We start from the raw sequence: 17,407 nt of genomic DNA on the forward strand, positions 1-17,407 counted from the left end.
TTTTACTGAGTCAGATTGCTATGAAAAATTTTCAGTCCAACATTCTGAAAATGTAAAGTATGATAAAATGGTGAAGACTGAGGTGTTCCTATTAGTCGACGCAATGTAGGGACCTTTTTGTAAAGGGCCAGACAAATATGACAAATATATTAAAATTTTTTCCTTCTAGCTATCAAAATCTATTGGGTTCATGTTAGAAGGATTCAGGAGCCAATTTAAAAAGGCTTCCACTAGCCAAAGATTGGTATAATGAGCATCATTAAGGATAATAACTGTAGTGGATTGAATCATAACAAATATCTCTAAATCCATGAGTTATAATGTAGTTAAAAACAGACAAAACCTCATTGGTCACCTTTAGAGGATGCTGGGGAATTACATCTATGAGATTGTCAAATTCTCTGACACCAATTGAATATTCAACAATTCAATTCAGTTCTGACACTACCCTAATTTAGCGTCAGACTCCACAGATTTAAGGGCTCAGTCCCACAAGACTCCCCACACTTGAGATGCCAGCAACAGATGGGTTGCCCAGGCTATTCACACTTCTGCCTGGCTGACTTACATGTTCAGGGATTCCCATAATCTCTTCCTTTCTCCCAGGTTTGCTATTTTGCTAGAACAGCTCACAGAACTCAGGAAAACACTTTAATTAGGTTTACCAATTTATTATTAAAAAATACAATTCAAGTAGCTAAATGGTAGAGATGCATAGGGCAAAATGTGGAGGGTGGGAACCTGGAGCTTCCATGCACTCCCCAGGTGCGTCATCTTCCCAGCACATCAGTGTGTTCACCTACTGGAAGCTCTTGGAATGTCTTTGTTCAAGAGTTTTTTTGTTTGTTTTGTTTGTTTGTTTTTACATCTTTATTGGAGTATAATTGCTTTACAATGGTGTGTTAGATTCTGCTTTATAACAAAGTGAATCAGTTATACATATACATATGTTCCCAAATCTCTTCCCTTTTGCATCTCCCTCCCTCCCACCCTCCCCATTCCACCCCTCTAGGTGGTTACAAAGCACTGAGCTGATTTCCCTGTGCTATGCGGCTGCCTCCCACTAGCTATCTATTTTACATTTGGTAGTGTATACATGTCCATGCCACTCTCTCACCCCGTCACAGCTCACCGCTCCCCCTCCCCATATCCTCAAGTCCATTCTCTAGTAGGTCTGTGTCTTTATTCCCGTCTTACCCCTAGGTTCTTCATGACCTTTTTTTTTTTCTTAGATTCCAAATATATGTGTTAGTATACGGTATTTGTCTTTCTCTTTCTCACTTACTTCACTCTGTATGACAGACTCTAGGTCCATCCACCTCACTACAAATAACTCAATTTCGTTTCTTTTTATGGCTGAGTAATATTCCATTGTATATATGTGCCACATCTTCTTTATCCATTCATCCGATGATGAACACTTAGGTTGTTTCCATCTCCTGGCTATTGTAAATAGAGCTGCAATGAACATTTTGGTACATGACTCTTTTTGAATTATGGTTTTCTCAGGGTATATGCCCAGTAGTGGGATTGCTGGGTCATATGGTAATTCTATTTGTAGTTTTTTAAGGAACCTCCATACTGTTCTCCATAGTGGCTGTACCAATTCACATTCCCACCAGCAGTGCAAGAGTGTTCCCTTTTCTCCACACCCTCTCCAGCATTTATTGTTTCTAGATTTTTTGATGATGGCCATTCTGACTGGTGTGAGATGATATCTCATTGCAGTTTTGATTTGCATTTCTCTAATGATTAATGATGTTGAGCATTCTTTCATGTGTTTGTTGGCAATCTGTATATCTTCTTTGGAGAAATGTCCACCCCCTCCTCTCCCTGGAGGTGGGGGAGGGAATGGGGCTAAATTCCTATGCTCCAATCACTTGTTAGCCTTTCCAGTGACTCATCCCCATCCTGAAGCTCTCTAGCTCCCTCTCTCCAGTCATCTCATTAGCATAAGCTCAGATGTTGTCAAAAAGCGCTTGTTATGAATAACAAAAGACACTCCTGTGACTCAGGAAATTCCAAGGGTTTTAGGAGCTCTGTGCTAGGAACCAGGGACAAAGACCAAATGTATATTTTTATTATACCACAGTGTCATTATTTTGAAAAATGGTAAATAGAAGAAAAATAAAGGGAAAGAATAAATTTTTTCTTAAGAAATTGCCTTGCTTTTCTTATAGAATTGAACCTTAGTGCAACCAAATAGTTGTCAAAGGGAAGTTTCTCTTTACAGAAAAAGCTAGCAAATGAAGAAAGAATACTAGAGTTAAAAATCACCATTTTTGCAATCCTGATGAAGAAGAGGTTGAAAACAATAGAAACAACTCAGGAAGACCAAAGGCCTTGAGGCAGGAGACTGCTTGGCAGTCTTTGAGGAATATCTGAATGAGATAAGTGGTAGGAGATAGATCAGAGACATAGCAGGAGCCAGATTATGTTGAATCTTGTAGGTAAGAATTTTGGTTTGGATTTTACTCTGTGTTAGATATTTATTGGAGAGTTCTAAGTAGAAAGATGATACCATGCAATTTATGTTGTAGGAGGATGGTTCCATCTATCACAGAGAATAGATTGGGGTAGGGGAAGGGTAGAAATAGGGGCACCAGTTTGGAGACTACTTCACTGGTCTACCCAAGCTCATGCTATGGGTGAGGATGGCATGGACTAGAGTCTTAACAATGGAGATGGTGTAAAGTGGTCAAACTCTAGATGTATTTTGAGGTACAGTTAACATAATTGCTGATGAGTCACTTATGTGGTGTGAGAGAGGAGTCAAAGGTAATCTAAGGCTTAAGCAGTTGAACAGCTGGTATTGTGGGAGCTGCCATCTACTGGAATGAGGAGGAACATGATTTCAGGGTTTTACTTGTTTTGTTTTTGCCTGGGAGGAAATCAAGAGTTCATTTCCATTAATTTTTTTTTTTTTCCTTTTTCCCTGCTTTACGCGGGCCTCTTACTGCTGTGTCCTCTCCCGTTGCGGAGCACAGGCCCCGGACGCGCAGGCTCAGCGGCCATGGCTCACGGGCCTAGCTGCTCCGCGGCATGTGGGATCCTCCCGGACCGGGGCACGAACCCGTGTCCCCTGCATCGGCAGGCGGACTCTCAACCACTGTGCCACCAGGGAAGCCCTCCATTAATGTTTTAAAAGAGCCAACTTTTGGCTTTGTTAAGTTTTTCTATGGACCATATAATATTTCATTGATTTTTAGCTCTATTCTAACATAAGCATTTAGAGCTATGAATTTCTCTCTAAGGACTGATTTAACTGCATCCCACAAAATTCGATGTGTTGTGTTTTCATTATCATTCAAGTTGAAGTATATGCTTTCTTCATTACTCATGGGTTATTTAGAAGTATGTTTTTTTTTTAATGTCCATCAATTAGAAGCTTTTCTAGTGATCTTATTGTTGCTGGTTTCTAATTTAGTTCCATTGTATTCAGAAAGCACACAGTGGAAGAGTTTAATCTTTTAAAATTTATTGAGGCATTTTATGGCCCAGCAAGTGATTATCTTGATGAATAGTTCACGTGAACTTCAAAAGATTCTGTATAGTGTTCTATAAATGTCAGTTCGATTATGGTGGCTGATGATGGTGGTCAAATTTTCTCTGTCCTTACTAGGTTTTCTCTTGTCTCGTTGTTCTGTTAATTACTGAGAGAGGTGTGTTGAAATATCCAACTCTGATTTTGGATTTTATTTCTTTAGTGTTTAGGAAGTGTTTAGTTAGTGTTTGCTTCATGTATTTTGCAGCTCTTGTGTGATGCATGCATATTTAAGGACTGTTATGTCTTCCTGATGGACAGACCTTTTTATCATTATCAAATATCTCTGTTTATCTTTAGTAACACTCCTCTTCTTGAAGTCTAGTTTGATAGTAATAGAGCCACACCAACTTTTTAATGCTTATTGTCTGCCTGGTATATATATTTCCTTTCCTTTACCTTTCTATATTTAAAGTGCATCTCTTATAGATACTGTATAGTTGGGTCTTTTTATATTTATCTTGGCTTGATAATCTCTGATTTTTAATTAGAATGTTAAGTTCATTTACATTTGTGTAATTTTGGTATGATTGGGTCTTGGCCTTCTGCATTGTCATTTCTTTTCCATTTATCCCAGGTGTTCTTTGTTCCTTTATTCCCTTTTTCTACCTTCTTTTGGGTTAATCAAGTATATTTTAGTATTTTATTTAATTTCTCTTGGCATTTCAACTGTGTCTCTGATTGATTTTTAGTGGTTGCTTTAGGGATTACAGTATACCTTATTAACTTATTGTAGTTTACTTAGAGTTATTATGGTAATATTTCATGTAAAATATAAGACTCTTGTAACATTACAATTACATTTACCTACTATCCCTCCATCCTTTGTGTTCTGTTGTCATTTATTTTACATCTATGTCGTTATAAACCCAACAGTACCATGCAATAATTTCTGTATTAAGTAATCAGTCTTTTAATAAGGAAATTAAAAGAAGAAACAAACAAGAGAGTCATTCATATTTCCTCATTTATTTTCATTTCCAAAGCTCTTAATTCCTTCCTATAGATCTGAGTTTCTATCTGGTGCCACTCCCCTTTAGCTAGCAGAAATTCCTTCAATAATTCTTTGAGTACAGTTCTACTGGTGATGGTTTCTCTTGGTTTTTGTTTAGCTGAAATTTATTTTGTCTACACTTTTTTGAAGGATAGTAAAAAACAATTTTGTAGAGTAAAAACATCTTGGTTGAGAATATTTTTCTTCCAGCACTTTGAACATGTCTGATGTTCTCACATTTTGGCCTTTACTGTTTTTGATGAGGATTTAGCCAACATTTTTATTCCCCTCAATATAATGTGAAAATTTTCACCGGATGTCTTAATGTTTTTCTCTTTGTCTGGCTTTTAGCAGCTTTACTATGATGTCTGTAGGGGTGGTTTCCCTTAGATATTTCTTTGGGCTTCACTGAATGTCTTTTTACCCATAAAAAAATTTTTTTAAACAAATTTGGGACATTTTTGGCCATTATTTCTTCAAATAATCTTTCTGTCCCATTATTTCTCTCCTTTCCTTCTGGGACTCCATGTATGTTATACTATTAATATTGGCCCACAGGTCACTAGATCTCTGTTCATTTTTGCCATGTATTTTTTTTTTTCTCTTCTTCAGACTAGATAACTTCTATAGGTCTGCCTTTAATTTCAGTAAACTTTACTTCTGCCTTCTCCAATATGATGTTAATCTCATCCAGTAAATTTTTTTTTTTTTTTTTTTTTTGTGATACGCGGGCCTCTCACTGTTGTGGCCTCTCCCGTTGCGGAGCGCAGGCTCCGGATGCGCAGGCTCAGCGGCCATGGCTCATGGGCCCAGCCGCTCCGCGGCATGTGGGATCTTCCCGGACCAGGGCACGAACCCGTGTCCCCTGCATCGGCAGGCGGACTCTCAACCACTGAGCCACCAGGGAAGCCCTTTCCAGTAAATTTTTATATTTAAGATACTGTATTATCAGTTCTAGGTTTTTAATTGACTCTTTTTATATAGTTTTCATCTGTCTGCTGATATTTGTCTGTTCACTCATTATGATCATCTTTTCCTTTAAGCCCTTGAACATATTTATAATAGTTAATAAAATCTTCAACTGCTGGGCTTCCCTGGTGGCGCAGTGGTTGAGTGTCCTCCTGCCAATGCAGGGGACATGGGTTCGTGCCCTGGTCAGGGAAGATCCCACATGCCGCGGAGCGGCTGGGGCCGTGAGCCATGGCCACTGAGCCTGCGTGTCCGGAGCCTGTGCTCCACAACGGGAGAGGCCACAACAGTGAGAGGCCCGTGTACTGCAAAAAAAAAAAAAAAAAAAAAAATCTTCAACTGCTAATTCTAACTTCTAGGTCCTCTTGTGGTCTGTTTGTATGGACTGCCTTTTTTCTTTACCTCAAGTCAGATTTTCCCTTTAGCATGTCTAGAAAAATTTGATTACATACTGCATGTTGTGGATGATATGTGGATCTTTAGATGCTGTTACCTTTCTTTTTAATCCTTTGGAGACTTGATTTTTGTTCTGTAGGTGCTTAAATAACTGACTCATCACCTTAAACTTGTACAGGTTTGGAAACTTTTATTTTTTTATTGGAGTATAATTGCTTTACAATGTTGTGTTAGTTTCTCCTGTAGAACAAAGTGAATCAGCTATATGTATACATATATCCTCTCCCTCTTGAGCCTCCCTCCCACCCCTCTAGGTCATCAGAGAGCACTGAGCTGAGCTCCCTGTGCTATACAGCAGCTTCCCACCAGCTATCTGTTTTACACATGGTAGTGTATATGGGTCAATGCTACTCTCTCAATTCGTCCCATCCTCCCCTTCCTGCCCCCTGTGTCCACAAGTCCGTTCTCTATGTCTGCATCTCTTTTCCTTCCCTGCAAATAGGTTCATCCGTACCATTTTTCTATATTCCATATGTGCGTTAATATACAATATTTGTTTTTCTCTTTGTGACTTACTTCGCTCTGTATGACAGACTCTAGGTTCATCCACATCAAGGTTTGGAAACTTTTTTAAAGGGCAGATCTATTTCAGTTTTGCTTATAGTATTAGTGTGAGTCCATTAGTCCAAGAATATAGTATTTGCTTCTAAAGTATAACTCTCCCTCAATTTCAATGGAAAGGTATTTATCAAACTATTTACCATGTTCTTCTAAAATGATGTGGCTCAAACTCCAAACTTTCTCCTTTAGTGACCAGCAGCTGAAATTTGTTAATTCTTTCAGCCTTTTAGTTGATTTCTGCTGAGTTCTTTAGAATCTAGCTCATGAAAACACATGTCAGGATCAGCCAAGAATTAAAGAAAGTCTATATTCAAGCTTTGGGGGAAGCTGACTTTCTTTTTTTCTAGGATTTTCTCCCTCAGTTTGCGGTCCTTTTGGTACTCCTACACTCTGTCCTCTGATACCATTAGCCAAAAGGTTTATGTTTTTCTGCTTGAATTCCAGCCACTCTCTGCAGACTGGGAAGTGTCTTTAGGAGAAAGGCTGTATAAATGTGTATTAAACCAAGTGTAGTTTCTTCTTTCAAGAGTTGAATCCCCTCCAGCCCTGTTTTTTATTGTTCTCCTGTGCATTCAAATAGTTGTTTTACATATCTTGTCCTGACTTTACAATTGTAATCTTCAGGAGGATTAGTTGCATATATGCTACTCTGCCACTATCTGAACCAGAATTCCCAAGAGTTCCTTTTTGATCATATTCAATTTGAGAGGACTATTTAACATCCAAGTGGAGATATAAAAAGGGTATATGAATCTGGAGTTCAGGGAAGATATCATAGCTAAAAATATATATTTCAGAGTCATCAATGTATATATGGAATTTAAAGCTATGGAACTGATGAGGTCGCCTAGGGATGAATGTAGACAAAGAAGAGAAATGTCAGAGGACTGAGTCTTGGGGTACTTCAGAGTTCAGTGTATTAGGAAGATGAAGAGGAACTAGCAAAGGAGACTGAGAAAGAATGACCGATGAGGTTAGGATAGTGGTAGGGACAAAAGCCTGAGTAGAGTAGGTCTAAGAGAGAATGGATGGAGAGGAAGTCTTAGTTAACATAGACAACTTTCTAGGAGTTTTTCTCTAAAAGGGGACAGTATAATGGAGCAGAGAAGGGAGATGTGGGCTCAAGGAAAGTTATTTTTTAAGACTGGAGAAATTACAGTGTGTTTACTTGATGATGGCAGTTATCTTAGAAGTAAAAAGTAAAATAATGTAGGGAAGACAGTTCACAAATAGTGTCCTGGTGAGAGACAATGTGGGGGTTTGGTTATGAAGGCAGAGTGTTTTGGAACAGGTTAAGGTGAGGTGTAGTGGATTTGGTTATGAGAGCGTGTGAAAGGTGAAAGCAGGATAACCAGCTGAGAGTAAAGAGAGGGAAGTTATGAAATAATCGTCTATGAAAATGGGAAAGTCAATTGACTGAGGCAATTACTGGACACACCAAAAGACAAAGCAAAACAAAATCAATGTAAGACGTCATGAATTTCAAGTGAGATTTGTCAGCATTAATTGTTTTCTCTTAATCACATTCAGCTGCTAGGGATAGGGTCAGAGTAGGTAAAGAGTTTATATTTAAGATTTTCCAGGTAAGCTTATAAGACAGAGGGAGAAACAGGCAATGGTGTCATTTATGTATGCAAGGAAGTGATTGGAATATAAGACACTGGTATTTAGGCTGGCTAGGGATGGGAAGTGAGACCACGTGGGGGATGAAAGAGTGAAAACATGATGGGATCACATATTAGCAGTTCCAGTGGGTCAAATAATTGTTAAAATTATAAAGGCTTAGAGTGAGCTAAAAAGATAAGAAATATCGGTTTGAGAGTATAGTGCTTAAAATTGAGATTATGGACTTGTGCAGTTATTGCTAATATTAGAGCCAAGAATATTCAAGTGGTACTACCTCAAGATTGTCATTTAGTGTTTCCTTTATGATACTCTACCAATTTAGCTCATTCATACTCCGAATTTTTAATTCCAAATTCTTTCCAGTAAAATTTTGCTGCACTGTCAGTAATTCACTCAAGAGTTGTGTTCTCTGCTTTTCAAGATGGCCATAATTGTAAAATTTATTTTAATGATTGTATTTAGTACTGTTATTTTTAATACTAACTACTAACATCTATGTAATCTATAGGGGATTTGATCCTAAATCTTTCAAGCTAATCTAAGTAGGTATTATTATTATTCCCATTTTACAGAGGAGGAAATTCACGTTCAGAGAGATTAAATGACTTGTTCAGTCTTTTCACTCTAAATCCCAATGCTCTTTCCATTATATTGTGTGGACTCCAATCTGATAAATTTGTTTGAACATCTTAATGGGTCTAATACCTTAGGGAGTTTCCCTCCTTATACAGAGAGCCATCTGGAGATCCATAACAGTCTAAAAGAGCTACTCTGATAATGAGGATTTTAGACTATAGCAGATCAGTAAGATAGGTGAGACTTTTGGAATCCTTGAGTAATAAAATGTAGGCAACTTCCTTTTCTTCTTATTCATACTCAAAAGGATATATAGCTCCTTCAACAAAAGTCGTGTAGGAGTAAGTAAAAGTCAGTATTGAAGGTCAATTATGATTAATTTATAAACATTTTTAATTCCAAGGAGTTTTTGAAAAGCCAATCAAGTGTGGCTAAAAGTGTGTCAGGAATCATAGAATAAATAAATAAATAACAAATAAGTAAATATGATCTCCCTCATAAAAAGGAGGGAAAATGACAGAAATTTTGGAGTATTTTCCTTAAATGCAGAAAAGTATGCCCTACTTCCTTGACATTTCAGGCAAACTTGCCATGTTCAATAATCTCTTCCTCATGCATTTTATACTAGGATCAGTATACAACTGGCCAGGTTAAAAGCATTTTCTTCATACTGACTTAAATTTCTGGTTCTAGAATATGAGGTAATCAATTAACTCAAGCATATTTGTGTGGCAATAAAAGAGATTTGACATATATCTCTTTACATATGTTGCCAAGATGTATAAAGCTTCTGAATAAGAAAAAGGTCTGTCTTTACATCTGATTTTTATTGCTTAACTGATTACTTTCTCCCACTCTTTCAATTTTTTTAAAGTGGAAGATGAAATGTCAGATGATGATGTCAAGAAAGCTGAAAGATAATTATATTAAGGAAGTTGGTATATAATAGAAAATTCAGATAGGACTGAAAAATAGAAGAGTTTTTAGTGTGAGAATTCTAAGTAAAAACATTGGCCATAAAAAAGTTTTATTATATTCAAATTTCTCAAGGGTTATCATTTCTTAAGTTCCTTTTAAATTTGTTGTAAACATTGCCTCAAATCAATTAGTTAGGCTTTATAATAGATTAAAATATATAAAAATCAATAAGATCTTAATTTAACAGATGTTGTGATATGAGAAAGAAAATTGACCTGATTTACCAGTACTTTTCTAGGCAGTCTTAACCAATTCAGTTAACTTTTCTGGACCTTATTGCTTCTTTCTCTATAAAGGGATTCGCTCTATAAAGGGATAAGCTCTAATCTCTCATAAATTCTAAATAGATTATCTTTTAGATGAAGAGTTGAGTTCTTAAATATTAAGATATCACTAAAGCTATTTGTCAGGTCTCATAATTTTGTAACGAGTCATCTAAAATTGTATTAGTGGTAGAAGTGGTAATAGCTATGGAAGGGAAGAGGTCAGACTGGAAAATAACCTTTTCCTTAAACATGGTGCTTGGATATAGGACTCTGCCAATGAAGACTCATTTCTAATTTGTAAAATGAAAAGACTTACTGGGGAACATGAAGGACTTTTTGTCTTTCTTCTTTCATCAGTCAGTTTGAGAGCTATTTCAGGAGTATCCCTCCCATACCATTCCCCACCTCTAACTTTGAACTGTAAGCCTAACGTTTTATTTCACCGAGAAACTAGAAGCAATCAGATGAGAATTAGCTCTCATTTTTTTCCCCATTACCAAGGCTAGTGACCTAATATCTGTACCCATATATCCTACCTTTGAAATTGTTGTACCAGATTAATTGTTCCTACTGAAATGTCTCTGCTTGGACCCTGGATCCCCATCTCCTATGGCATACTCAAGAGAAATATGCATTTCTCCCAAATTACGCTCAATTTCTCCCTTTTTTCCTAGATCATTCCCATCAACAAAGTAACTTGCTATATTAGTTTCCATCTTGACAAAAAATTTTAAAAGCCTAAGCCCTCTCTTAGAACTCACATCTTCTTTCTCCTGAGATGTGGTGTACTCCTCTTATTTCTCTACTTGCCTTGCTACTCAAAGCTCCTGTCTTGCCACCCATGACCTTCATGTGTTCTTCTTAACCACTCCACTGATACGGCACCTATCAAGGTCACCAACCACCTCCATCTCTCCCAGCAGCCTCTCCTCACATGACTCATTTTTTCAGCAGTAGTGGACACACACAGTTGGCCGTGCCTTCATTCTGAAAATGTCTTCTCTACACTTGGAGGCTCCACAATCACCTTGTTTGCCTTTCAACTTACATGCTGTGTCACCTCATTCTCTCTTGCTGTCTTTCCTCCTCCAATTTCTAAATATTAGAACATACTTAGTGAACCACCCTCCTTCCTCTTCTTTTCTCTATATTTACACTTTTTCTCAGTAGTCTCACCCTTTACCATGGTTTCAGATACAATTTATATTCTGGTGACTTTTGATATCCAGCCTCAGCATCCAACAGCACACACAGTATCTCCACTTAGAAGTCTAAGAGACACCTTGCTTTTAACATGTCTGAGAGAGAACTACAGCTGTCATCCAGTCCTACCGTTCTCCCCAATCTTTTCCATCTTTGTTGTTTTCCCATTGTACATGGACTTGATGCCAATCTGTCTCTCTCACTTCTCGTCCTGGAAATTATGTCCGCTCTGCCTTCAATATGTATTCTGAGTTTGGGACCCCCATAATGTCTGTTCAACACTACAGCCAGTGGTATCTTGTTAAAAGTGAAGACAGATCTGAGTAAAAGCCAAACCACAAATAAAGCTCTATAATTCTTTTTGTGTTCTGGCTGCTTTTGTCTCTGAAGTGCACGCCTGCTTCTCTCCACTTAGCACCTGTTACATCGGGCAACCAGCTGTTTCTCAGACAAACCTCAGGCCTTTGCACTTACTCTTTTCTCTGCTGGGGATGCTCTTAGTGATCTCCCTTCAGATATATTTACAACTCCCTTCCTTACCTCTTTCAATTCTCTGGTCAGATCACTTTCTCAGGGACGGTTCCTCCCACTGCACCCAAGAAAAGAGTCCTCTGTGTCCCGGCTGGCCACAGTTCCCTTCCCCAGCTGCTGCTTTCTTCCTGACACTTATCTATACAAGAAATTGTATTTTTAAAAATTTCCATTTAGGGCTTCCCTGGTGGCGCAGTGGTTGAGAGTCCGCCTGCCGATGCAGGAGACACGGGTTCGTGCCCCGGTCTGGGAGGATCCCACATGCTGCGGAGCGGCTGGGCCCGTGAGCCATGGCCGCTGAGCCTGCGCGTCCGGAGCCTGTGCTCCGCAACGGGAGGGGCCACAACAGTGAGAGGCCCGCGTACCGCAAAAAAAAAAAAAAAAAAAAAAAAAAAATTCCATTTATTCTTTATTTTTTTCCTCTCACACTGGAATGTTAGCCTAAAGAGGACAGATAACTTGCCTGTTTTGTTCATCCCTATGTGTTCAGGAAGTTGTTCAATAAATATCTGTGGAACGAAAGAAAAAAAAAAAAGTATCCCTGAATATGTGAAGGAAGACATGACTGTTTCCCTACTTACCATAGGATGAAAATAACATTTAGAAATGGAAAATTATTATTAGCTAAGAATGGTAATGAAGTCAGAATTTGAATGATAAAGAATCTCAATTCTGTATTTCATGAAGCATGAAATAGAAAAGGAGATATTTTGCTAGTATGCATAATAAGAAAGAAAGAATACTTTACTATTGTACCAAAAAATTTTGGTTGAAACCTAATGTCATATTTCTCTTGATATATAAAAGATAACGATTCCCAAGTATGAAAAATACCTTTTTATAACAGAATATAAAGAATTTTGGCAGTTAGAGGGTTTTTTATTTTATTATAAAAGTAATGCATGTACATTGCAAGATTTTGGAAAATATTTAAACTTGGAATGATGTTTTAAAATTTTGAGAATTATTATAAGCAGTTTTCTTTTACTAAAAATAACTAGTTTCCCCATGCTAAAATAGGAATTATAACTCAATATGTCACAAAAATGGAAAAGTTAATAGAGCCTTTATGTAGTTCCCTTGAAGAAGGATGTTTCATTTCTTCTCTACGTCTGTGTCTCTATTTCTGCTTTGCAAATAAGGTCATCTATACCATTTTCCTAGATTCCACATATATGCGTTAATATACGATATTTGCTTTTCTTTTTCTGACTTACTTCACTCTGTATGACACCCTCTAGGTCCATGTATGGATATGTATGGATATGAAGGGGGAAAGGGGTGGGGTAGGAGGAATTGGGAGATTGGGATTGATACATATACACTATTGATACTATGTGTAAAATAGACAACTGAGGGGAACATACTGTATAGCACAGGGAACTCTACTTAATGCACTGTGGTGACCTAAACGGGAGGGAAATCCAAAAGGGGGGGGATATGTGTATATGTATAGCTGATTCATTTTGCTGTGCAGTAGAAGCTAACACAACATTGTAAAGCAACTATACTCCAATAAAAATTAATTAAAAAAGTAAAAGTGACAGTTACCTATAAAAAAAAAAGATGTTTCAATCGTAGTACAACTTTATTGATTAGAAAAATCAGGTATGTCTGGGGAATTTCTAGGAATCTTCTCAACATTTAAAATTAAGGATAAGTGAAATATACACTATAAGGTAAATAATCCTTGTACATCTCAATTTCAAATACATAATTTTATTCAATACCATATAATGTGTGTAGCATCTGCCAATGCATACAACCAAAGAAGTATGATATATGTAGTTTATGTTTCATCAAGTGTTTTATAACTGTTTTATTTAGGGCCCCAAAGGAGATCCAGGTTTTTCCCCAGGTCATGCTGTTTCTGGAGAAAAGGTAATTATTCGTCCATGAAATAAAATCATGGTGATATATTTCAAGCTTTTAAAAATCATTTTTATCTTTTTAAAATGTAGATTTTACTTGATTTCAGACAGAATATATAGATAACTATTGGATTTTAATGAAGGAAGAAATATTTGAAGAATCAAGTAAACAGTATTATCAGCCCAACTTTTCACTTTAAATCATACCATTAATTTTTTTGAGTGTCTACTTTGTCATGCCCTTGTGCTACCTGTGAACTAGGAACAGATGGGGCAAAAAATTGGAACAAGATACTTTTGGTCCTAACCTCAAAAATGTTGCTGTTAGTATGGATGCCATTGTAAATTCTAATGCCATATTACACCTTTATTTCTAGAATAGTTCTACATACTTATCTTGTTTAAGTCCCACAGTAACAGTGAGGGAGGCGGTCATCATTATCTTTTTTCCAGTTGAGAAAACAAGATTCATAGAATTTAAGTGGATAGCAAGTAGATGAATTAATGATGTATCTAAATTTTCTGACTTTCAGTACAGTATGCTTTTTATTTTATCATAATGCGCTCAAATACACATATGCATTTAGATAAAAAGAAACTAATGTTTCAAAGTAAAGATAGCAGCAAAAATCTTTATTAAGAGGAAGATATTTTCCAGTGAGGATGAATACAGGTCAAGTATTTAGGTATATATCTGGGAAGCTTTATTTAGACATGCACTTGATGAATGTGATACAGTTATAGGATGTTTTTGTTTATGTAGTGTACATTCACAAACTTTTAAAATCCCTGAATAATTTTTGTGGTTACTGGGTTGAAATCGTATCCTTTAATTGGTTTACAGAAACTCTTGTAAACATGAGAAAAATTACATCACATTAATGGATATTATACTAGCAATTAAATCCTCAAATTTAATCTAGAACTGTAAGAATTTCGTTGCTGTGTTGGAACTGAGTTCACTGAATCTAAATAATTTAGAAAAGGAATGGAAGTTTATTATTAGAAACAGTATTTTCATTGGTCCCTTAATTATTACAAGGAAAAAAATTCTGCAATCTGAGAAGCATAAATTCCATCTTTAAAAATCTCTAAATATAAAACATTTGATTTCTTAAAATTTAGAAATTAGACATCCACTCTCTTTTGGTGACTGCTTTAAATAAACTCCCCAAATTACGCATTCACATTTTATCAGATGCTTATTTTTATCTTCCCTTGTGGCTTCTCTGTACAAAATATAGGGTGGTTCAGTATGTGTACAGTATCTGTATAAAATACAGGGTGATTCAGCCTGCGAGTTGTGACTTGGAAGTATGTCAGTGGGTTTTTTTTTTTTTTAACTTTTTGAGTTACTCGTATACTAACTGTGGTCAATACTATATAGGAGAAATGGTAAGATATAGGATTTAGTAGAATGTTTTCATTGAGCTTTAAGTGAAATCCAACTTTCAAAATGAGATATTTTTAAAATGGTAACATTTAAAAACAATTTCTCAGAAATTATATTTACATACAATTAGGTTCAATTTTACTGAAGAGGCAGGATATTTATACATATACAATATAAATACAAATAAATAAAATACAAACATTAAACTGGTATGAGTATTGGGGGATTGGGAAACAGTTGAATTTTATTTTTAAACATTTAGCTATTTTTACAATAAATATATAATCAATGATGAAACAATAAAAGCAATGCAGATTCTAGTCCTTCTGCATGTAATATCCAGTAAGTAACATCTCTCATAGAGCACACCTAAGTGTTTCTTGTGGGGCCTCAATGGCAAACGAAGATAACTTTTAAATAGTGGTAATTTTTCCTTTCCCACAAGACGAGTGTGATATTATTATTCTCACTTTTCAGATGGAGAAACTTTGAAGGGAAATCAAGTGATCTACCCTTGATTAGAGCTAGTAGGAGATGAGCCTCCAGTCTCCTGTTTCCTAGTACAGTTTTCTTTTCCTTCTATCAGAGAAATAAGTGTCAAAAAAAAGTGTATAAACCCACCATCCCATAACAAATGGAAGCCATCCTAATAAAACACTGAGCAAAAAAAACATTAAAATATTAAACATGTGGAAAAGCACTTTATAGTTAATCAGAAACATCCTTTTCCCTTCTGATTGTTTAATTGATGACATATTAACGTAGATAATACACTGAGAATTAAGTAGTGCCTAAACAGTCATTAACGAGTTTATTTAGGGTTATTAACTAAGTACTCTTTTTCTCTTTCAAAGAACATACTTTTTTTCATGCACAATAACTTTGCCACAGCAGGAAGAGGGAAAGGAACAGAGGCGAAGAACAAGTGTACCACGAGTAAACTGGTTTAAGATTATACCCCCATTCCACTTTGACACGTTTCATCCTTGTCAATTCACACAGCCTCCTCTATGTCGTTGTCCATTCTACCCACCACAGACACTCCTTCCCCCTCACTGGTATAATTTCTCCTTCCTACCCTGCTCGCAGGCCTTCATCACATTTGGGGGAAGGGGTTGGGGTGTGGGGACAGAAGGCCCTAATTTGCGAAGTTGGGTCTGTGAAGTCAAACACATGGTCCTCCCAATAAATTTTCACTGCAGCCCCAGAAATGGAAGTGCCCCTTTCCCTGGTGCATGACGAGAGCCCAGTCCTGCCTCCCACCCCCCAGCCGTGCCATGAGGTTCCACGTGGGAGTCCCATTGGGCTGCAGGTCCTCACCTAGAAGGGCAGGCCTGAGCTGTCCACAGCTGCCTCACAAAGCACTGGTAGAATTTTTAAGTAGATTCCTTTACATTTTTAAAGCACGGTAAACTTTGGGAAAGATGAGAATTTGGGAAGTAAGGACATTCCTAGAGAGAAGGACATCAGAGCAAAAGAAGCAGGGCCTTAGAGGTGGGGAAGTACTGTCCAGGTAATCAGCACTAGAAGAGATAAGGGCCGGGAGCCTCAGAAAAGGTCTCGAACAGTCCCAAAAACGAGGTGGACCTTGAGCCAGATAGAGGAGATCAGAAATGAGTGCAGTAAGATCTGGACGTCCAAGATGAAATCCTGCAGCAAGGAAATCATAATTTTCAATTCTCTTTCATACTATTAAACCTCTGTCTGTGTTTTGTTCTTAGGGTGATCAAGGTCTTTCTGGATTCATGGGGCCCCCTGGTATGCAAGGTGTTAAGGTAAGATGTCGTTTTACTTTGATGTATTTGGGTGCCATGTGGATCTGGGTGCTCCTCAGCTCCTAAGATCTCATTCTGAAGTTGAGCCCAAAGTCAATGTTTTAAATTCTTTTCTTCAGCAATAGGAATTAGGGTTCCGTCCTTATCCAGGGAAGTGGTGCCCACCAAAGACAGGGTCTTAAGAAAAATAAAAGAAAACCCTTCAGATAATGATGGGGACAAAATTCACATGTAGGAGAAAGTCACTGATAGAATTTTGGAGTTCTCTTTTTTTATTAGGGCAATAACTTACTTCTAAAACTTTGAAGTCACATTGTAACTTTTATATATCCAAAGTGAGGTACATTTGGATGTAGGTAAAATACTTGGCTTTTTTTTAAAGAGTTTCTAATTTTATTAGGAAATAATAAGCTCTGCCGTGATATATACATGAGTGTGAGGCCTGAAGCGTAAACAGAGTAGAAGTGAGGGTTGGGGATATGTAGTAAAAAATAGTAGTCATATGCACATGAGTTGGCCTTTTCTCGGGTAAAAAGGAATAGTAACACAGCTGCTATAATTATTTCATAAAATATGCTGTGCAGTTTCCTGAATTAACACAAGTGTAAATTCTTCTCAATATATTCAGCTTGTCTTTTTCTCAAACACTGAGTTGTTGATTTTC

At 37.0% G+C, this 17,407-nt stretch overlaps 1 protein-coding gene across 6 annotated transcripts in view; it reads left to right on the forward strand.

Moving 5' to 3' along the window:
* Positions 1–17,407, forward strand: part of COL24A1 (collagen type XXIV alpha 1 chain) — a 431,901-nt gene that overhangs the window by 79,737 nt on the left and 334,757 nt on the right. For all 6 annotated transcript variants that reach the window (XM_060303290.1, XM_060303280.1, XM_060303308.1 and 3 more), the window contains 2 exons: positions 13,532–13,585; positions 16,690–16,743. In XM_060303290.1, coding sequence (XP_060159273.1) covers positions 13,532–13,585; positions 16,690–16,743 — 108 coding nt within the window. The remainder of the gene's footprint in view (positions 1–13,531; positions 13,586–16,689; positions 16,744–17,407) is intronic.

This window comes from Globicephala melas, chromosome 1 (assembly GCF_963455315.2).
Source record: "Globicephala melas chromosome 1, mGloMel1.2, whole genome shotgun sequence".
Classification (NCBI taxonomy): domain Eukaryota; kingdom Metazoa; phylum Chordata; class Mammalia; order Artiodactyla; family Delphinidae; genus Globicephala; species Globicephala melas.